The sequence below is a fragment of the Rhinolophus sinicus genome, linkage group LG02, assembly GCF_036562045.2.
Source record: "Rhinolophus sinicus isolate RSC01 linkage group LG02, ASM3656204v1, whole genome shotgun sequence".
NCBI classification, from domain to species: Eukaryota; Metazoa; Chordata; class Mammalia; order Chiroptera; family Rhinolophidae; genus Rhinolophus; species Rhinolophus sinicus.
This window is the reverse complement of record NC_133752.1, coordinates 197,145,434-197,167,692: the sequence shown is the minus strand read 5'-3', so window position 1 is coordinate 197,167,692 and position 22,259 is coordinate 197,145,434. Positions and strand designations below refer to the sequence as shown.

The 22,259-nt window shown below is 39.7% G+C and overlaps 2 protein-coding genes across 15 annotated transcripts in view; one reads left to right on the top strand and one right to left on the bottom strand.

The window, feature by feature from the left end:
* The window catches only part of SMC1B (structural maintenance of chromosomes 1B), a 57,324-nt gene that overhangs the window by 28,199 nt on the left and 6,866 nt on the right, over positions 1 to 22,259 (top strand). For both annotated transcript variants that reach the window (XM_019739239.2, XM_019739238.2), the window contains exons 13-21: positions 3,415 to 3,552; positions 3,849 to 3,965; positions 5,357 to 5,463; positions 13,629 to 13,770; positions 14,572 to 14,717; positions 16,049 to 16,202; positions 18,644 to 18,742; positions 20,431 to 20,587; positions 21,079 to 21,233. In XM_019739239.2, coding sequence (XP_019594798.2) covers positions 3,415 to 3,552; positions 3,849 to 3,965; positions 5,357 to 5,463; positions 13,629 to 13,770; positions 14,572 to 14,717; positions 16,049 to 16,202; positions 18,644 to 18,742; positions 20,431 to 20,587; positions 21,079 to 21,233 — 1,215 coding nt within the window. The remainder of the gene's footprint in view (positions 1 to 3,414; positions 3,553 to 3,848; positions 3,966 to 5,356; positions 5,464 to 13,628; positions 13,771 to 14,571; positions 14,718 to 16,048; positions 16,203 to 18,643; positions 18,743 to 20,430; positions 20,588 to 21,078; positions 21,234 to 22,259) is intronic.
* Positions 13,594 to 22,259, bottom strand: part of FAM118A (family with sequence similarity 118 member A) — a 40,718-nt gene continuing 32,052 nt past the window's right edge. For 2 of the 13 annotated variants that reach the window (XR_012494185.1, XR_012494174.1), the window contains 4 exons: positions 20,464 to 20,547; positions 17,530 to 19,049; positions 16,251 to 16,732; positions 13,594 to 15,268 (listed from right to left, as the gene is read on the bottom strand). The gene's annotated coding sequence lies outside the window, so the exon portion shown is untranslated. Of the gene's footprint in view, positions 15,269 to 16,250; positions 16,733 to 17,529; positions 20,548 to 22,259 lie in introns of all 13 variants that reach the window. The other 11 variants (XR_012494173.1, XR_012494183.1, XR_012494179.1 and 8 more) reach the window with 10 other exon arrangements.

Below are 22,259 nucleotides of genomic sequence, written 5' to 3'. Positions count from 1 at the left end.
TTTTAAAGCCACCATTAGTTGAGTGATCTACCACTTAAACCAGTACAGCAGCTATGGAAAACAGTATGGTGGCTACTCAAAACATTTTAAATAGAATTACCATATGATGTAGCAATTCCGCTTCTGGGTATATACGCCAAGGAATTGAATGCCAGGTCTGGAAGAGATACTTGTACGCCCATGTTCATGACAGCATTATCCACAATAGCCAAAAAGTAGAAGCAACCCATGTGTGGGGACAGAGTCCCAGAGAGCAGTTTCCAGGCTCTCGGCCTCACTTGGAAAGGTGCTGGCTCGGTTATTAGATGGCCATCAGCTGTAATCAGATGGCCAGCGGCTGTGGCTGGGTGGCCATCAGCTGGTACTGGTTAACCGTTAGCCACTAATATACCTGCCGTGGCTACGTTAGGGGGTAGCTAATGGTTGGTTGGTTGGCAGAGAAGCGGACTGCAAATTGTGGTTCTTGTGGCTTCTGCTTCCTGTGTCTCCGACCCAGCCGCCAGCGAGAATATAGTGGTATGACTCCCCTATCTATGGCTCCGTGGGTGTTCCTTTTGGGCTCACCATGTCCTGCGTTCTCGTGCAGGGAGAGACCCTACATGACACCATGTGTCCATCAGCAGGTGAATGGATAAACAAAATGTAGTCTATACATACAGTGGAATATTTTTTGGTCTTAAAAAGGAAGGAAATTCTAACACATGCTACAATATAGGTGAACCTTGAATACCTTACGCTACATGAAATAAGCCAGTCACAAAAAGACATATACTGTATAATTCCACCTAGATGAGGTTCCCAGAGTTATCAAATTCATAGAGACAAAGTAGAATGGTGGTAGCCAGGATTTCAGGGGATAGGAGAATGGGGAGTTGTTAATGGGTATAGAGTTTCAGTTTTGCAAGATGAAGAGTTGTGGAGATTGGTTGCACAACACTGGGAATGTGCTTACACACTGTTGAACTCTTCCCTTAAAAATGGTAAATTTGATGTATATTTTAGCCACAATTAAAAAAAAAAAAGACTGTGGGACCAGAAGGGCTTATAGCTGAGTTCTATCTGATATAATTCTCATGTTATTTAAGCTAATCTAGATCATAGGAAAAGATGGAAACTTGCAAGTTTATTTTATAAAGTTAGTATAACTTTAATATCAAATATAAAGATACTATAGGTCTTCCCTTGTGAATAGAAATGCGTGATTTCTAAATTAAATATCAGTATAGAGAATTCAGCAATGTGGTGAAATAAAAATACACCAGACTGAACAGGATTTATTCCAAGACTACATGAGTGTTTCAATAAGAGGCCAATCAACATAACCCATTACTTGAACAAACGAACAGCGGGAGAAAATTCTGATGAGCCTGTGTAGAAGTAGAAAGGCATTTGGTAAAGTTCAGCAGCTAGTCCTAATTAAAGCACTAAGTAAAAGTAATTGGTAGAAATCATTTAAATAAATAGCTCATACCCCAAACTGACACATAATTGCTTAAATGGTTAAACATTAAAACCATTTTAGTTGAAATCAGGAAGTAGAGATATCTGCTATTACCATTATTATTTAACGTGGTCTTGGAAGTTGTAGTAAGTACAGTTAGGCACAAAATGAAGCAATTTGTATAAATCATTGAAAAGAGAAAAACTCACTTTTTGCTGATAATAAGATGGTAGTTTAAAAACTACTAGATTTAATAAGATAATGCAAGGGCTGCATAAATAAAACTAGTTTTCCTCTATACTGTCAAAAAGCATGTAAAAATGGAAAAATATTTTTCCATTTATTTCCACAATAGAAATAAATGTAAAGGTACAGTACTATTTTTAGAAAACAACTTAGTGAAGGACATAAAACAACTTAAAGGAAAAAACATACTATATTCTTGGGTTAGAAGTCTTCCAATTAATATATAACTTGAATACAATTTTAATTAAAATACTACCAAGGATTTTTAATTTGATAAATGATCTTCTGGCCATTACAAATGAAGAATTTCCTGAAACTAGTCAAAAAAAATATGTGACAAAAGAAAGTGAGGTAGGCCTCCTGCCAGCTTATAGAATGAAAAGCCGCTGTAGTCAAGTTGATATAGTATTTGCATAGGAATGGACAGGTTAATGAAGCAGGTTAGGAATTCCAGAAATAGGACCCAGTATATTTGACAATTTAGTATAGAACAAAATGTTTTGGCTTGGTGGGGAAAGGATATATTGCCCAATAAATGTATTGGCACATTTAGAGGAAGTAATTTTGTGTCCCGCATAACATATAAAAATAAATTCCAGAGAGATTAAAAACGAGTTCAAAAAATTTTTTAAATGAGGATAAAAGCCATTGTATACATTTTTTTTACTTTAAAATAAAGATTGTAGTTTCTATACTGTCAAAGAACTTTTTTTACAAATTGACGTGAAAGAAAAGACATAGAAACATCTGGGCAAAGGATACTATTAGGCAGTTCAGAGAAAGAAGAAATCCATATAGCTAGTAAACATCAGAAATGCTCAATAGAGAATATAGTACTCAGGGGAATACTAATTAAATTAAGATTACTTCATACCTATCAATAAGACTTGGAAAAAATAAATATGCAGGTGGAGATGTAAAGAAACGTGCTCATACATTATTTATAGAAATGTGAATTGTTACAGCCTTTGGGAGAGCTATCAGCACCAGCTATTAAAATAAACACATCAATACCTTTGACCCATCGATCTCACCCTGGGGAATCTATTGCATGGAAATAAAAACTCCAGGACTTCAGGGTATGCATACACGCATGTTGTTGCAGTATTGTTTGTGGTGACAAAAACCTGGAAACAAAGTAAATGCCCATTATTTCGAGAATAGTCGAATAGTTTTGATAGTCACACTGGAATATGCAGCCATTAAAAATGAATTGACAGCTTTATCAGTTGACTTTTGTGAGTAACTGAGAAACTGGAGGCAGAAAAGCATGTGCAGTATGATTCTAAATTTGTAAAAGAAGACAAAAAACAACATATATAGGTGAATGTACACATGTGTTCATGTAAGCACTTGGAGTAAAAATACAGAAGAACATATACTAAGGAGTTCATTTGGTTGAGCAATAGGATGGGTGAAGAGAAGGGAATGGATGAGGCTGTGCTAAAAGCGAGGCAGCATTTATCCTACGACCCCATTTGTGTGCTGTGGGTGAAACACACCCCAGTCCTCAGTTTTCATTGCCTAACTGTTTCCTGTTAGGAAGTGTGTTCAGTGTTTGAGGATGCCCTATGACATCTTGGTCATTCCGGATGGCTTAGGTACTTAATTGACCAGAAGAAGGGAAGACAGAGTGTGAATGGTGGTTAGCTGTAAAGCATCGGCGAATTTGAAAAGTGAAAGTGCTTTTCTATTGTAAAATATTCTCATTTTATTTTCTTCTTTAGGATTTAATGAAGATGCTTCGCAAGGAAGCAGATTTGAAACAAATACAGACTCTGCTACAAGGAACTCAGACACGACTGAAATATACGCAAAGTGAACTAGAGATGATTAAAAAGAAGCACCTTGCTGCTCTCTACCGGGTAACACAGACTTACATACAGTTTTATGGAAATTAGAACCAGAACCTAGAATTTCAGGAATTACATGTATATAGCACCATGTAATTTAACACTTTACCCCATGATTGAGATTATACGACAGTCTTTTAGTTAACTTGATTTTTATGGTTGTTAATCTTATCATACAATTGTGCCTGAACTTACCTTATCTCATGGATTCCCTTTTTATTCTAAAAGATACCTATCACGTTTTCAGCTTCATTATATAAAACTAAAACAGCCACGTTAAAAAAGAAATTTTTTCTCTTTGTAATTAGGAACAATCTCAGTTACAAAGTGAACTACTAAATATTGAGTCGCAATGTACCATGTTGAGTGAAGGAATCCAAGAACGGCAAAAAAGAATTGAAGGATTTCAAGAAAAAATAAATAAGGTAATGAATGATGTATTTGTTATTAAATGACAGATAGAATGCAGTTCTACACCAGATGCCACATGTAGGGTCCTTGAGTATGTGCTAAAGCAAAGTAGGATAAGTGCTAAGTTTTATGGGTTTGCCAAATTAATTTTCTTGTGTCTTTTGAGAACCACTGTTATTGTATCTCAAGAGACAATGACCAGTGCGTACTCTCTTCTGCTCTCCATCCACTGCTTGTTCTTTGTAAACGTTACAGCCTCTTTCTTTCTCCCACTTCCCTTAACAGTAGAGAAAGAACTTTGTCATTTGGGTTATCTTGTGAGATTAGTTATTCACTCAGTAATTATTTCTGGAACACTTATTATATTTGCCAGGCACAGTGCTTGACTCTGGGGCAGCAAAAATTTGGCCATCTAGCCTCTGCTTATAAAGTGACAGGAACTTTCTGGTTTAATTCATTCCACTGTTGCTTACTTTACTCCTTAGTTGTTTGTCACACCATCACTCAGTAATTTCCTCCCATGCTTTTAGTTGTACCTTTTATCACACGATTTGAAACCACATTTATGTAGCTCCTTAATTATCTCTATTCCAGCTTAAGTACCCCTAATTCCTTAATCATTTACATTTACCATGGAGTTAAGAACAGTCCTGATAACCATCTTCTGGGTGCTCCATTATTTGTCAGAGCCCAGAACAAAGCATGATGTCCAATACTGTCTGACCAGTACAGAGTACCATGGAGCTCTGCACAAGCAACTTTCTATGGTTTGGATTATCTACTTACGTAGATTATCGCTTACTATTGCATCAGTCATAGCACATGAATATTTAATCTCTATTCAACTTAAATTGGAAAGTTTTTAACATGTCCTACTGTTTAAAAAATAGGTCTTGTTTATCCTATAATTGTACATAAATGCAGGGCTTTAAAAATATTGAGGTTAAATGTTATTTTGTCGGATTTGGCTCATTCTAGTTTTTCAAAATCTTTTTGAGTCTTAATTCTCTGCTCCAGTCCTCTTGGCTTTATACTGCCTAAGACACTGTAGTTTCCTCATACAAAGAATATTTTATTTGGTTATGTAAAATATTATATATTGGTGTGGCTGATGTGTTTGAAATGCTTCCAGTTTTGTATTAAACATTTCATAAAGCCAAAACTCTTAATAAAACCAATTCTGAGCTTTCTTATTTAATTTTTAGAATGAGAAATTTGAAGACAGGAGTATAGTGTATGGAGCTAATGAGAAAGCACTGGCCCCTCAGAGTTCAGTAATGCTTGTTGGGATTCGTTTGGGTCCTCATACTGGAAAATCTTGTTGGGAAAATCTTAGATTTAAGCATTGTTTATATACTTTCTTAAAATTAATTATTAAACCAATTATTTTGAAATAATTTAAAAGGTTGAAGATGATATTTTCCAACACTTCTGTGAAGAAATTGGAGTGGAAAATATTCGTGAATTTGAGCAAAAACATGTTAAACAACAACAAGAAATTGATCAAAAAAGGTATTTTTATTAAAAATGTCAGTAAGCAATTTACACATATATAAATGTAACAATTATTTCATAATTTAAGGGAATTATGCCTGAGGGTCTTTATTTTAGTTCATCATGAAATAGCAAGTAGACATTCATATTCTTATAGAGACCTAATTCTTTTATTTCATAATCTTTAAAGTATTTTTTATTTTTTAATTATAGTTGACATACAATATTATATTAGTTTCAGGTGTATAGCACCCGAGTGATTAGATGGATATATAACTTACGGAATGATCACCCTGATATATCCAGTACTAGTTCTGACATAAATAGTTATTACAATACTACCGACTATATTCCCCATGCTATACTACACATCTGCATAACTTTTTTTTAACTACGAATTTATACCTTCCCCCTTTACCCATCCCCCTCCAATCCAGCAATCGTCAAAATATTCTCTGTATCTATGAGCTTATTTCTGTTTTGTTTAGTCAATCGCTTATCCTGTTCTCTAGATTCCACATATATATATTATTGACTACATCCCTTATGCTGTACTTGACATCCCCATGACTATTTTGTAATTACCAATTTGTACTTCTTAATCTATTCACCTTTTTCATCCATTCCCCCAACCCCCTCCAATCTGGTAACCATCAAAATGTTCTCTGTTTCTATGAGTTTGTTTCTGTTTTGTTTGTTGGTTTTTAGATTCCACATAGAAGTGAAATCATATGGCATTTGTCTTTCTCTGACTTACTCTACTCAGCACAGTACCCTCTAGTTCCATCCATGTTATTGCAGATGGCAAGATTTCATTCTTTTTCATGGCTGAGTAATATTCCAGTAGTATATATGTACCACCTCTTTATCCATTCATCCATTGATGGACACCCAGGCTGCCTCCACATCTTGGCCATTGTAAACAATGCTGCAATGAACATACGGATGCACACGTCCCCTCGAAATAGCATTTTGAGTTTCTTCAGATGAGTACCCAGAATTGGGATTACTGGGTCCTTCTTTGTCTCTTGTTATATTTTGTTTTAAAGTCTATTTTGTCTGGTATAAGTTCTGCTACTTCAGCTTTTTTGTTTGCTTGTTTTCATTTGCATGAAATCTTTTTCCATCCCTTTACTTTCTGTCTTTGTATGTCTTTTTGATCTGAAATGAGTCTCTTTTCTTGTAGGAATCTTATGTGAGGGTCTTGTTTTCTTATCCATTCAGCCACCCTATCTTTTGATTGGAGCATTTAATCCATTTTTATTTAAAGTAATTGTTGATAAATATATAGTTATTGCCATTTTATTATTCATATTTTTTATCTTTTTTCTTCTTCTTTGTCTGAAAGAAATCCCTTTAACATTTCTTGTGATACTGGTTTGGTGGTGATGAACTCCTTTAGCTTTTCCTTGCCTGGGCAGCTCTTTATCTGTCCTTCGATTCTAAATGATGGCTTCACTGGGTAGAGTAATCTTGGTTGTAGGCCCTTGCTTTTCACCATTTAGAATATTTCGTGCCAATCCCCTCTGGCCTGGAAAGTTTCTGTTGAGAAACCAGCTGACAGTTTTATGGGAGCTCCCTTGTAGGTAGGTAACTGCTTTTTTCTTTCTGCTTTTAAGATTCTCTCTTTGTCTTTAACCTTTGGCAGTTTAATTATGCTGTGTCTTGGTGTGAGCCTCTAGGGGTTCATCTTGTTTGGGACTCTGCTTCCTGGGCTTGTATGTCTATTTCCTTCGTCAGGTTAGAGAAGTTTTCCATCATTATTTGTTCAAATAGGTTTTCAATTCCTTGTTCATGTATTTGAGACATGTTTCTTTGTTTCCCCATTTTGGCTGCCTCCCTGCGTTTGTTTCTATGTACTAGGTAGGGCCACTATGTTTCCCACTCTTGGTAGAGTGGTCTTATGTAGTAGGTGTGCTGTAGGGCCCAGTGGTGCAGTCTTTCTGGTCACCTGAGCCAGGTGCTCTAGGTGTGTCCCTTGTGTGGGTTGTGTGTGCCCTCCTGTTATAGTTGAACCTTGGTTGTTGTTTGCACGTGAGCAGGAGGGGTTGACCCTCAGGCTGATTGGTTGTGAAGGCGGGCTGTGACTGAAGCAGTCATGTCTTATTTAAGAGAATTTAATTTATGTGGCTGGTTTTAGCATGCCCTCATGGTCTCAGAAGGGATAGAAAGTTCTTGCCCACTCATAAGCTTCCAGTAATACAAAATGCTGCAACAAGTACAACGGGAGATGTTGTACAGAACAGGGCTCCTGTACAGGTCTGGGAGGCCATTGTCTGGCCCAGAGGCTGACATGTAGCACGTGCTGCAAAGAGGAAATGTCTGTAGGACCTCAGAATCTCTGGATGTGGCCTCATAGAAAGATCACTGGGCAGGGAAGAGCCCTGATTGTCCAATTTCATAATTTTTTGGAGAGAAAACAGAAATGTACAAAATAAGAGAATGGGGACATGATTACATTGTAATTATTAAAAGACACTGATTTATTAGTTCTCTGTAAATATTTATGTAAGTAGATAAAATTGACCATTTTTGAGAAATAATGTATTACCAAGATAGAAAAATCTAAGGAGGCGAGTTACCATAGTGAAAGTAAAAAAGCTTCTACCCACTCTCATCCCCAAATTCACCAGGCACATATGGTTTCACAGATGAATCATCTCAGCAAACTTTAAAGGTGCAGGAAACTTCAACATTAAATATTTAAACAAATCTTCAATATTTAAATTGCTTCACAGTATAGAAGAGGAAGAAACACATTTTTTTATGAAATAAACAATATTGATGCCAAAATCCAGAAAGGTACATACATACACGTATAATAAATTATAAATCAATTTCACCTACAAATAACCGAATAAAATAAGGTGAAATAGAAATAAGCAGTGCAACAACAGCTAAACAATATGCTGTTACCTAGTGACCTTCATACAAGAAATCAAAGGATGGCTTGGGATCAGGAATTATTGCTGTAATTTGCCATAGAGGAGAAAAATCAACTCTATACTTGATGAAAAACTCTGGACAAAATTCAGCATCCATTTTTTATTAAAAACTTAAAATGTGAGTAGTTAGATACCTGTGATTTGCGCAAATATGTCTCATTCTAAATGAGCATCGTGTTTTGATGGAGTAACACTAGAAGTGTTCCTAGTAAAATTGGAAATGAGAAGTATGTTCAGTATCACCTCTGTTCTCTAACATTCTTCTGAAGGTACTAGTCAATATATAAGGTATAAAAATTTTGAAGGGAGGAGGTAAATTTTTCACTATTTGCAGGTTGTATGATACATATCTAGTAATTCCTAGAGAACAAATAAAAACTATTAGAAACAAGAAAAGGATTCAATAATGTAACAATACAAATATTAATGTGAATTTTTATTAAAAATTAATATAAAAATACTTAAAATGTATAGCCTTTCTGTATACAAACTACCAGGGAGACAGTATATTGGGAGAAAATATCCCAGTTACATTAGAGAGGAAAAAAAGTAAAATACTTAGTACTTAGAAATAAACTTACTAAATGTGAAAGCAATATATAAAGAAACCTTTAATTGAGACTGAACAGAAACTTGAATAAAAAGGAAAGACATACTAGTTTTTTCATAGGAAGACTCAATATTAAAAAAAGGTTGGTTCTCCCTAATTTAATCTGTAATTTAAATATCTCAGTACATGTATGGACAAGATTTATTTTTAACTAGATAAGCTGATTCTAGAGTTCACATCTAGACTTAGCCAAGAAAAAATCTGAAAAAGGTAATGAGAAAGAACTAGAAATCCAAGATTTTAAAATACAGTATAAAGCTATATTAATTAAAATCCTGAGGTACTGGCTCACATACAGAATCCAGAAATATACTCAGATCTAGAAGGGAAATTTGACTTGAGTGAAAGGTGGCATTTCTTATCAGTGGAGAAAATACACACTTTTCATTAACTTATGTTGGGGTTAGCAACCTAGGAAAAATGTTCTGGGACCTCTATGTCATTCCTTAGACTCAGATTAATTCCACCTAAATCAAAGATTTTAATGTAAATAAAAGGAAGGCATCAAAACACTAGAATAAGTCGTAAGAGAATTTTTAAAAATAATCTCAGATTAGGGAAGATTTTTCAGTAGGACATAAACCCCAGAAGCCATAAAAGAAAAACTTGATAAAATGGAATATATAGAAATAAAAATTTTTTGCATTGCAAAACACCCTGAAGAAAATCAGAAGTGACAATCAGTTTATTCCTAAGTACTTCATATCTTTATGATATTGTAAATGGAATTGTTTTTAATTAACAACTTCAAATTGATGGTTGGTCCTAAATTGAAATAAAATTGGTTTTTGTAAACTGACCTTGTATCCTGCAACTTTGCTAAACTTATAAATTTATAAGTTTTGTAAATTCCTTAGGATTTTTTACATTAAATGATCATATTGTCAGTGAATTAAAATTTTTTGTTTCTTCCTTTCCAATTAGTATGGCTTTTATTTCTTTGCTGTTGCACTAGCTAGGGCCTACAATACAATGTTGAATAAATAAAAGTGGTGAGCACAGACATCCTTCCTTAGTCTCAGCCTTAGGGGCAAAGCAATGCAATCTTTCACAGTTACATATATTAGCTTCAGTGTACCCTTTAGCAGGTTAAAGAAGTTCCCTTCTGTTTTTAGTCTGCTGAAATTTTTTATCGTGAGTGTTGAATTTTGTCAGTACTTCTTCTGCCATCTATTGAAAGATTGTATGGTTGGGTTTTTTTGTTTATTAATATGGTAAATTACATTGGTTGAGTTTAGAATGTTAAACCAACTTTGCATACCTGGGATGAGCCCTACTTGGTTATGTATTATCCTTTTCAAATATTTTGGATTGGATTTGCTAAAATTTTGTTAATGATTTTTTTCATCTATATTCATGAGTATATTGGTGTATAGTTTTCTTTTTTTCCAATGTCTTTGTCACAGTTTTGTATCAGGGCAATGCCAGACCCATAAAATGAGTTAAGAATTGTTCTGGGTTTTCTTTTCTTGATGAAGGATTTCTGTAGAATTATATTATTTCTTTCCTAAATGTTGGGTAAAATTTGCCAGTGAAACCACTGAGGCCACCCACCTTTCTTTGTGGAAAGGTTTTTAATTACAAATTTAGTTTCCTTAGTAGATGTAGGGCTATTAAGGATATCATCTTTTGTGAGTGAGCTTTGGTAGTTTGTGTCTTTCAAGGAATTTATGTATTTCATCCAGTTGTCAAACTTAACAAAATCATTAATAATATTCCCTTTTATCCTTTTTAATGTCTGTAGGACCTATACCAGTGTCCCCGCTTTCATTCCTGATATTGGTGATTTGTCTCCTTTCTTCTTGATGTCTAGCTAGCAGTGTCTTTATTGATCCTTCTAAGCCAGTTCTTGGCTTCGTTGATTTTCTATGTTTTGTTTGTTTCTATATTGTTGATTTCTGCTCCTAACTTTTATTATTTTATTATTTCCTTCCTTTTACTTACTTTGGGTTTACTTTACTCTTCTTTTTCTAGCTTTTAAGATAGAAGCTTATATTATGCATTTTAGACTTTTCTAATATGAGCATTTCAAGGTGTATATTTCCCTGTCAGTACTGCGTAAGCTATATCCCACTACTTCTGGTATGTTGTATTTTCATTATCATTCTGTTCAAAATATTTTCTGATATCCCTTGTGACTTCCTATGACCCATGGGGTGTTTAAAAGCATGTTGTTTAGTTGAACAGATATCAAGGGTTGGGGGATTCAGATATTTTTCTGTTACTGAGTTTTATTTTAATTCTACTGTGGTAAGGAATGCATTCTACTTTATTTCAGTCATTTTAAATTGAGGCTTGTTTGAGGGCACAGCGTGCATTCTATCTTAAAAGGAAATGTTCCGTGTGCACTTACCAAGAATGTACAGTCTGCTGTTGGGTGGGGTGCTCTCTGGGTGGCAGTTAGGTTGGTATGACGGCGGCCTTCCGTGTACTTGCTGATTCTGTCTGGTTGTTCGGCAGTCACGCCGAGAGGAGTGCCGCAGGTGCGCTTCCGGATCAGTCCGTTTCTCCTTCCAGCCTCTGTCAGTTTTTACTCCGTGTATCTTAAAGCCTCATGATAAGGGATACATATTTGGGATTGTTATATCTCTGCTGAATTAATCCGTTTATCATAAAATGCCCCTCTTTTTTTTTTTTTTAATTTTATTGGGCAATGTTGGGGAACAGTGTGTTTCTCCAGGGCCCATCAGCTCCAAGTCGTCCTTCAATCTAGTTGTAGAAGGCACAGCTCAGCTCAAAGTCCAGTCACCATTTTTCAATCTTTACTTGCATTGAACCGGCAGCCTTGTTGTTGAGAGCTCGCGTTCTAACCATCTGAGCCACCGGCCGCCCCATAAGATGCCCCTCTTTACCCCTGTCATATTCTTTGTTCTGAAGTCTGTTTGAACTTCAGTAGGTTTTGTTTCTAAAGAATCCTGCCAATCACTTTTTACTGAGCTTCTCATAAAATCCACCTGGAATTCTGATTGCTATTGTATTGGATTTATAGGTTTATTTGGGGAGAACATCTTCAAAATACTACATCCTCTCATCTGAAAAGATAGAATGTCTTTTCATTTATTCTAATTATCTTATTCTTTATTAGAATTTTAAAGTTTTTTTCCATAGAGATCTGTGTGTTTTTATTAATTCCTGGATATTTTAATTTCTTTTTCTTATGAGTAGTTATCTATTTTTATATTTTTCTAGTTGTCTTCTAATGTAGAAAAATACTATGGAATTTTCGATTGATCTAACATCTGATAACTTTGCCAAACCCCCCTGTTACTTTCGGTAGCTTTTCTATTATGTCTCCTTGGATGTCTCTGCCATGAATTAGAGATGTAGAGTAGGCAGCTGACTATAGAAGTGAGGAGTTCGTGGGAGAGGACGGGGCTAGAAGAATCCATTTGGGGATTGTTGGCATACAGAGGATACGTACAGTCATGTGACTGGATAAGATCACCAAGGGGATGAATGTAGACAGAAAGGGGATCCCAGGCCATGTTAACAAGTGGAGGAGATGTGAAGGAACCATTGAAGGAGCAGCAAGTGAGGGAGAGGCAAGCCAGAGGAGTGTGACGTCCCGAAGCCACGTGAAGAAGTGTTTCACCCACACGCAGCCTGTGTCTGCCTCCCGCAGCAGAAACGAGTCCCTCAGGGGTTTGTTCTTGACCGCGCCTACAGGCAGTGTGGTCAGCGGTAAGAGCAGGGCTTCTGTTGTCCTTGCGGAATGTGTCACGCTGGCTCCACCACTTCTATGCGGGTAGCGCTGGGCATGATCTTAATTCTCTGTTAAATAGGACAGTAGTTTTACGTGCCTCAGTCATTCAGCTGACGTGAGTAAAATGACACTTCTCTTTGTTTTGATCATTACTGTTGTTTTGTTGTGTTTGAACCAGTGGTATCTAATGGTACCTAGCACAATATCTGATACCATTACTGCTTAAAATGTTGAACGAATGATTCTGTTAGCAGGATATGTGAGGGAGACAGGGTGGAAAAGAGGGGCTACAGTTATACTGGATGACTTCTTTAGAGGAGATTATGAAGCTGGCAGAGTGGGAAGTATATGAGGAAGGAACGCCCAGGTTGGAGTTTGTGAAGGAGCACTGTTTGGAAAGATTGACTCAGTACATAAGAATAAACACATAAATTGTGAATGAAAAGGAAAAGGGGAATCTATAGATTATAAAAGACGTAAGGAACATACCCATATGCAATCTATGGATCCTGGTTCAAGCAAATCAGTTTAGAAAAAAATACTGAGACTTAGGAAATTTGGCAATGACAGCAATTTGATATTTAAGGAGTTATCCTTTTTATCTATAATAGCTTATGGTTATGTATTAAAAGTCCCTTCCCTTTCAGAGATACATACGAAAATACTTACAAATGAAATTACATGATGTCTGAAATTTGCTTCAGATAATCCAGTGGTGGGAAGGCGTGGTGAGTGAGGGGGGTGGTGGGTAAAACAAGATTGACCTGAATTGGTAGTTGTTAAAGTTAGGGGGTGGCTCTATGGGAATTCATTGTAGTAGCCCTTCTGCTTTTGTATTGGTTTGAAAATTTCCATAATAAACAGAAAAAAGAAAGAATTGAAGGACTATGTTTACCAGTTGTAATGTTTGACTTTATTACACTAGATTAGAATTTGAGAAACAAAAAACTCGGCTTAATATTCAACTCGAGTATAGTCGCAATCAATTAAAGAAGAAACTAAACAATATCAACACATTAAAAGAAACTGTCCAGAAAGGCACAGAAGACATTGATAACCTAAAGAAGGTAATTAAGGGGGTACTGAAGCCCCGCCATTGAAGTGATGACTTCGTTCATTGAATAACGTTTGTTGTACTCCTGAAGTGCTACTGCCGCGGGTGGGGGCAGGTGGAGAAAGGCTTGAAGTAAAATCGACACAGCCACACGAGTTGCTGGAGGTTGAAGTGGGAGAGGAGGTAGGGGGCTGCCACAGACGACTCATGCTGACTTGGGCAGAGCAGGTTAAGGAGAGAAAATTCTGGACCTGTGCAGCTTCGATTGCCTATGTGACATCTAGACAGCAGTTTCCAGCAGGTGGTTAAAGAGTACACAGACCGGGAGAAGTCAAGGCCGGTTCATGGGGGTGGGTGGAAACCATATGTGAAAGGTTGAGCATCTCGGGCAGAGAGGCAGGCAGTGAAGCGCAGTGGAGCAAGAATGGAATGCTGGGAGGAGAGCGCGTATCAGTTATGAAGAGAGCCAGAGGGGGTGACATCCCCCGGAGGTTCAGGAGGGAGAAAGTGGTGAAAGCTGTCAAAAAGGTCCAGGCTGGAAGGTGTCTGTTTAGTGGGCTACTTACGAGGTCATAGTAGCAAGAACAGAAGTCAGGTGGAGGTATCCAAAGTGAAGGACAGGCAGGCAGAGATGGCCAGTTTCCGAGGTGAGTGCAGTGGGCGTGAGTCAAAGGCCAGGAGAGAGCTTGAGGCAGCTCCCAGGGTACGGGTTTGTCTTGGAATGGCTGGTTTGGCTTCACTGATGAGAAGATGGGTGATTGACCTTATTAATGTAAAAGATGGTGAATCTACAGTGCACATCCTCTCCACTCAGGCTGAAGAAGATTGTCTGCAAGTTGTGGATGAGCTTATGGCGAAGAGGCAGCAACTGCAGGACACATTTCGCGCTCAGAATGCCAATGCTGAGAAAGTGCAAGCTCAGATAGAAGAGGAGCGGAAGAAGCTTTTGGCTGTGGACAGGTAATTGAGAACTCGGTCCATTTCAAAGACCATACACAGAGTTTTACAGATGTTTAGCTCAATTTCACATGGATTACAGGAAGGTTTATTTGAATGTGTGTCCTTTGTTGCTTTTGGTCCCACATCACACCTTTCGAGCCTTCTAATTTGGAGGAAAACCAAGACAGGTGGCTGGTTCTTTAGAGTGAACAGTTCTTTTTGGCGGTGACAACATGGACCTGTGTAGACGTGGTCCCTTGCCCTGAACTCCTCCTGACACTGGGATCTTCCTGTTGTCCAGTCTCCCTCTTGTCGGCTTTGCAGTGAGGGCTGTGCCTACATGGCTCCACGTCCCAGCTCTGCTACTGAAGAACCATGCCGGCATTTCCTCAGTAGTGACACGGGTGTGTAATAGTGCCAGCCTCATAGAAGAGTGGGAGGGGTTAAGTGAGTGACTGTTTCTGTGGTACTTAGAGCAGTAGCTGGCACACGATAAGCACGGGCATTCGCCTTGATGATGACGGTCACACTTAGAATCGACTGGCTCGTGGCACCACATAACGTCTGCTTTCCTGGAAGATTGGCAGAGCAAAAGTGAGCACAGGAAATGTACTGTTTGTGCTCAGCCTCTTGGCGTGTCACAATTTCCCTCACTGTTCAAAGACCTTGAGTGTTTCAAGATACAGTCAGAACGTTTTGTGTCTTAGATTTTTGGGTGCAATGAAAGTTTGTTTACTGTTGATTTTTTTTTTTAAGCTTAAACAACTACATCTCTGTCATCATATTCTTGAAAACCATATAATTTCAAATGTATTTTATTTTATTTTTTTGGTTCTGTTTCTAGTTCCTCTTTAAAATCCTACATTGTTTCAGCTGGTAAAACCCCCAAGCCCTCATCTCAGATAGAAGGCATTATATTAGTAGTTGAGGTAGGAAAAAAATTTCGGACTGTTTTGTGTAATGACTTACTTAGTTAGACATTTCTCTTACTAAGACTCTTGGTTTGAGGTCCTAAAACGTAGAACTTATATTGAGAGAGAAATGCAGCTTGAAAAACTGTACAAATTTAAAAATAAAGTAGGAAAGCACTGTATTGCTGTTAGCCTGACTGAAGTAACAGTACTCATTGTTAAATATTCAGTTCTCCCTTAGATTAACTAATCAGATTCACCTCCCTTCTCAGGAGTGTTCAAGTTTAAATTACAAGCATCAGTGAGATCACTCTAGATCTTACAGCACACATAGGAAAAAATCATTTTTTTCATGTAAGTTTATAACGTATTTTTCTTCTTTGATGCAACTTTACCTAGTAAGTAAAGTATAATCGCTTTTTCGTATCTGTGTATTTACAGGGAAGTGAAAAAATGGCAAAAAGAAGTTGTAATCATTCAGTCGTCTCTGGAACAGAAACGGCTGGAGAAGCATAATATGCTGCTTGATTGCAAAGTCCAAGACATTGAAATAACTCTTTTGGTGGGGTCACTGGATGACATCCTTGAAGTGGAGGTATTCTAGCAAGCGATTCTAAAATAAGTGCGGTGGTGTGGAACTTACTGGAATGCCCTGTGCTGCTTAGTGGCATCCCAGCGCTGCAGGTCCTTCCCCTTGTTCTGAAGCCCTGTTAGGGGCAGAGAAGACATCTCCTCCTCCTAGGATGGAAAAGGCCCGAACCATCATCACTCCAGAGCACCAGGCATTCCGGGCCATTCTCTCCTCTCTCTTGCTAATCCAGGTCCTTTTAGCCCATGGGATGGACCACAGTTTCTTACCTGTAGAGAGATACTGACGAGAAATCAGTAGCTTTGACCAGAGGGGAAAAAGAAGTATTTCCTGACCTCTCTCAGAAACATCCTGGGGAAGAACTCGGGCTCATTCTGGGTCACGTGTCCATTCTCACGGGTGCAGAGGGAACGGGATGTCTGGTAATGGCAGACGTAGGTGAGAGCAGAAAAACAATATTCAGTGTACTACAGAAAGAACGAGAAATCCCAGTCAGGGACTCACCACTAGAGGCCGTCCATCTTTCATCCATCTGGCTGTTTAAAAGGCGATGTGAATTTAGAAAAGGTGTGTTAGATGAGGGGAGAGGCGGCAGCAGTCTTCCTGACTGACGTCTACATGGATGTCGTCGTCCTAGCTCTGTCAGCTGGCAAACCTTCACTTATTCTGAACATGCCCACCAGGAATGGGAAGTTATTTCCTTCTTTATTAGCTTGAAAGACTCATATTCCTGGAGGGGTGTTTCAAGGCAGGTAGACTAATACTGAATTATTATCTAAAAGGAAAAAGTGGGCGTTTTATTCCACTTTGTGCTGCTCAGGCCACACAGGAATATTGCAGTCACCTTTTAAAGCATGATACTTTTTAAGAGTAAAGTGTCCAGGAGAGGGAAGAGGCCCAGCCCATGTCGGGCTGGGAAGAGAAGGCTTGGGGATATGGTTCTCCTCCTCCCGTGGAAGGCGGTCCTGTCTCAGCAGAAGGATCACGCTTGGTTTTTCTGGTCCTGAGGAGATCCTGGGGTTGGGTGTGGAGGCCACAGAGTCAGAATTTTTCTGCTCAGGAGCACTTGCTACTAGAAAGATAGATGGCCTCCGATGGTGCGACCCTGACTGGGATTTTGTCAGCACATCTCGTGTGGCCATGTGATGAGGATGCCGTACGAGATACTCGATAAAGGCATAAGGTATAAAAGGCCTCGGGAGGGCTGAACAGGGATCACCGGGTAGAACTAGTCATCTTACAACAGTTGTTATAGGACTGACTGTCTTACACTTGTGAGGTACAACTGGAGATTGCCCTTCCACTGGAGGTGTTCAGACAGAGGGTGAGTTACCTGCACCTGCCAGGGTTCTCACAGAAGATTCTTCTGTTGTGGGAGAGACTAGATCACTAGTCCCCACATCAGTCTGTGAGCATGAAGCCTCCCAGGCGCTGGTTGCCACAAGTCTGCCATTCTCACGGCTCCCGGGGGCGTCCCGCTGTTACCAGGCCGCTGACCATGCTCTGAGTAGTGAGGCCCCAGGTGACTCAGAAGTGTCATAGAAAACATGACAGCGAATCAGGAGACGGGGATTGAGCGATTGGGGGATTCAGATTACATTTTATATCCAAGTTCCACTTGTATTTGAACTGTCTTAACATACACATCTATTACATGACATGTAGACATAATTCCAAAAGTTGTTTCATTGAGTTTGTTTATCAGAGAATATCTAGAAAGGAGTGAGTGACAAAGATTTTCTTCTCTCTTACTTTGTGAGTCTTGGTTTGGGATCCGCATTACACTGACAGCCATCCTGCATGACAGCTGCGTAGGTGTCATTTATTTCTGTGGCCTCCTTCCTGGTCCTTCCCTCATGCACAGAGCAGCACATGTTAAAACTACAATACATGTTGCCAGTGGCTGCACGAAGTGCTGAGAACATCACAGTGCGTGCAGCTGCCAGAAACCCCTCCCTTCACATTGTACAGGGGGAGACACAGGCACACAAACACAATGGCAAACAGATAAAATGTCATGTGTTTGGTGGTGACACAGGCTAAAGAAAAACTAAAGCAGGAGAGAGAGTGGAGTGTTGCTGGGGGGTTTGCAGTGTCAGATGGCCAGGCCGTGGGTGGCCTGAGAGAAGGGCGCCGGTAAGTTGAGGACGTGAGAGAGAGAGTGATACGGGCCTTCTGGGGCAGGTTGTCCAGGCAGAGGGCAGTGCTGGCCCTGCCTGGCTGGATGTGCCCGTGCTGTTCGCGGCTGGAGCAGAGTGAGTGCAGCGCAGCCTGGCACAGAATGAAGTTAAAGGGGTGACAGGGCCAGATGGCTGGGACCAGACACCCATGGCCTTGCAGGTCAACTTTTAATCTGCGCAAGGTGGAAATCAGCCGGTGGGCTTGGGGCAGACGGATGAGTAGATCGCGTTTCGGATAATGAGGAAAGCGTTTCATATGTTTTCCAGTTGGGAACTGAAGCAGAAAGTACCCAGGCAACAGTTGACATATATGAAAAAGAAGAAGCCATTGAGGTAGACTACAGCTCTCTAAGAGAGGACTTGAAGGTAATTGAAAGATTGCGATTGTTTTTGACTAACTCACGGTAATATTAAATATTTAAATGCTGCAGAATAATTTTTAGACCATACAGCATAAGTTCAGGGGGAAAAGTAGATTTCCTAATGGTTTTTGTGGAAATAATATAGATAGGTTACTTTTTTAATGTTTATATCAGCATTTCTCACTGTGTGTTTTGCAGAACACTAGTACCATGAAATGTCTCTCCAGAGAAGTTTCTATGCTCAGCCAGTTTTTTGAAATGCTGTCCCCTTCTTGGAGATTCATGATGAACAGTAAAGTCTTTGAAAAGTCCTGCAATAGACAAAAGTAGCCAACATACTCCAGCGTCCTGCATGTGCCCTGTCATTGTCCCAGTGTGGTCCCCTAGGAGCCAACAGTCCTGCACAGCTGCAGAGCAACAACCTAGAATCCAGGGTCATGGCCTCTTTAGTTCCGAGCTCCCGCTGGCTCTAGGCATGCGCTCTGTGTGCTGGGGCTTTGTCCTGAGGCTCCTGCTCCCTGGAGGGAAAATGACTGGAGCCATTGTCGGCTTTCCAGCCACACAACCACAGCCTTCAGAGAAGATAGAGGCCTTTGGTAGTGGCGCTGTTCTTAAGACTGAGGAAGGCTTTTCCTACAAGGTTCCAGCAATTGTCTCCTCATCTCAGTGGCCTGAATTGGGTCACATGTTCATTCCTGACCAATCACTGTTGGGTGGGGGGGACTTAGTCTTAGACCAAGCAGGCCGCTCCCCCCCCCCACGGGACCCATGGCCAAACATGGGCTGTTAGAAAGGAAGAAATGGAATGGATGCCAAGTAGCAGGACCCCCCACATCTTTTCATTTCATATGTTCTCAGTGTAGTTGTTAGATTTGTTAGGCTCTTTGATTGTGTTTGTGGAATGTTTAGGCAATTGGAAGTCTACTTGGTGCTTTCGTATTTAGAAAGTCCTCCCCCTTATTACTGAGTAAATATTTATAAATATTTTCTTCCTGTTGATCGTTTTCTTTTGTTTTCATTTACCTGTTTAATTCATCTGAAATTTTAGTGTATGGTATGAGATAAAAACCTGTTTTTTAAAAAGGTACCTAAGTTAACCAATTTACTCAACATTTTTCAAATCTTTTCCCAATGAGTCAAAATGTCACCTTTGTCGTATATTAATTAAGCCCTTCTGGGAGGTCAGGAAAACTCTCCTGGAAGGTCATGGCTGCCCCAGCTGTGCCCTCCCTCCCTCCTCTCTCGAGGCAGTGCCAGTCACCCCTCATGAAGGCTTGGATGTCCCCTCCCTGCCCTGTCACACCCCTGCCTGCCTGCCTGCTAGAGGGTTTTCAGTGTATGTCTGCTGTCCCTGTGAGCTCCCGAAGGGCGAGGACAGGACGGTTTCATACTGAACCGTCAGTGTCCGATACATGGTAGAGGATCAATACCTTTTAGTGAATGAGTGAATAAAGGTGATCTATGAATTGTTTTTAGCCAGATTAAGAAACAGGGAGGTTATGCGCATCCCAAGAGAGCGGCATCTGTAACACGAGAGCCAGGACAGAGCGCAGCCGACTGGGAAGCACCGACTGCACCAGACTCCGAGGGGTCTGTGAGGGAGGGGATGGGGGGCAGGTCCAGGGCCTGCGCCTGACCCCTCAGCACTTAGATCTAAGGCATGCTGACCACTGCCGTCCTGTCCAATGACAGGCTCTACAGTCCGATAAAGAAATCGAGGCCCACCTTAGACTCCTTCTGCAACAAGTGGCGTCCCAAGAAGAAGTCCTGCTGAAGACCGCGGCCCCCAACCTGAGAGCCCTGGAGAACCTGCAGACCGTCCGAGACAAGTTTCAGGAGTTGACCGATGGTGAGACTGAGCTCACTTGTTAGCAGGGGCACATTTGGGCGCTTGGGTTTCCATTTCTGTACGACTCAGCAGCCCCCTTGGATCGTGCCTTTGTTTTTATTATATGTTTTTCTTTGTTGTCTTATACTACTGTGTACTTTCCATACTGAATCACTGATTGCTTCCTTTTTGAAAAGTGTTCTGCTTTAATTTAAAAACAGATTTATTGGTTATTTTAGAACACATTATATTTTTTCATATCAGCCTAATAGTATCTAATAGAGTTAGATACTCTATTAGAACTTGTCATCATTATTTAAAAATTAGCCCTACCAGAAAAATGACTCAACAACTGTTCATGGAATTAATACTAATTAAGGTATTTTAAATGTAGATTTTACTCAAGACAACCAAACTCAAAATGCAAGTTTAAAAATATTTTATGCTTTAAAGTTGAAATAAGAGAAGCCCTTCAGTGGTTTCTAAAATAAAGTACATTGATTCTCTCTTAGCTTTTGAGGCCAGCAGAAAGGAAGCCAGAATTTGTAGGCAAGAGTTTGAACAGGTGAAAAAGAGGAGATATGATCTTTTCAGCCAGTGTTTTGAGCACATCTCAGTCTCAATTGATCAAATCTACAAGAAGCTCTGCAGAAACAACAGTGCCCAAGTATGTATCGTTCACCCCCAAATATTAGTGGGAACTTTGCATTATTGGCGGCGTTTTTCCTGGTGGGAAATAAATGCCCACGACATCATTTGAGTGACTCACTGATGGGGCGGAGTCAGCCCATGAGCTTGATTATCATCGTGATCTGTGTCTGAGGCCCACTCATGCGCCCCCGGCCAGGCTGGACCAGTCCACGTCTCTCTGGCCCTGTTTCTTCATCTGAGAAACGAGTGGGTCATATCATTGGGTGTCCAAGTTCTTTTTAGTTCTGAAGTTCTGTTGTCTGGTACTAATTTGATTTTGTAGACCTGCCAGTGGGGTGAAGGTAAGGTAAAGTAGAGGATCTTGGGAAATGGTTGGTCTGGGGCCTGGGGAGCTGACCTAAGTAGCAAAGGAGAGGGAAAGAACTAAAGGCAGGATTCACCCCCAGCTGTGCCCTCTGCATGTGGTCTCTGTACACACCGCAGCCCATCGGCAGTATCCATAGCACGTCCTGGGGAACAGTGTGGGATTAAGATGTGGATCAGGTCTGATACCTGCTTTTGCTCTGTCCATGGTGTTCTTTGGTTACTGACAGTGATCCCACAGCAGACATTTAGGATTTCAACCAAAAACAATGTGTTTTCAGTAAAGTAAGACTGAGAAAGACTCATTAACTCCTTGAGGGCAGGACACATCACTGTATCTAAGGACATGGCCCATAACAGGTTTCAGTAACCAATGGACCGATGACATTGGTTTACAAATGGACCAATGATAATTGAATGAAGACTAACTTTTAAGACTGCAGCATGTACCGCGTTTCCCCAAAAATAAGACCTAGCCAGACAATCAGCTCTAACCCGTCTTTTAGAGCAAAAATATAAGACCTGGTCTTATATCATATATCATATCATATCATATATCATATTATATTATAAAGACTGGGCCTTACAGTAAAATAAGACCAGGTCTTATATTAATTTTTGCTCTGAAAGACGCACTAGAGCTGATTGTCCGGCTAGGACTCAGGGGTGTCAAAACTTT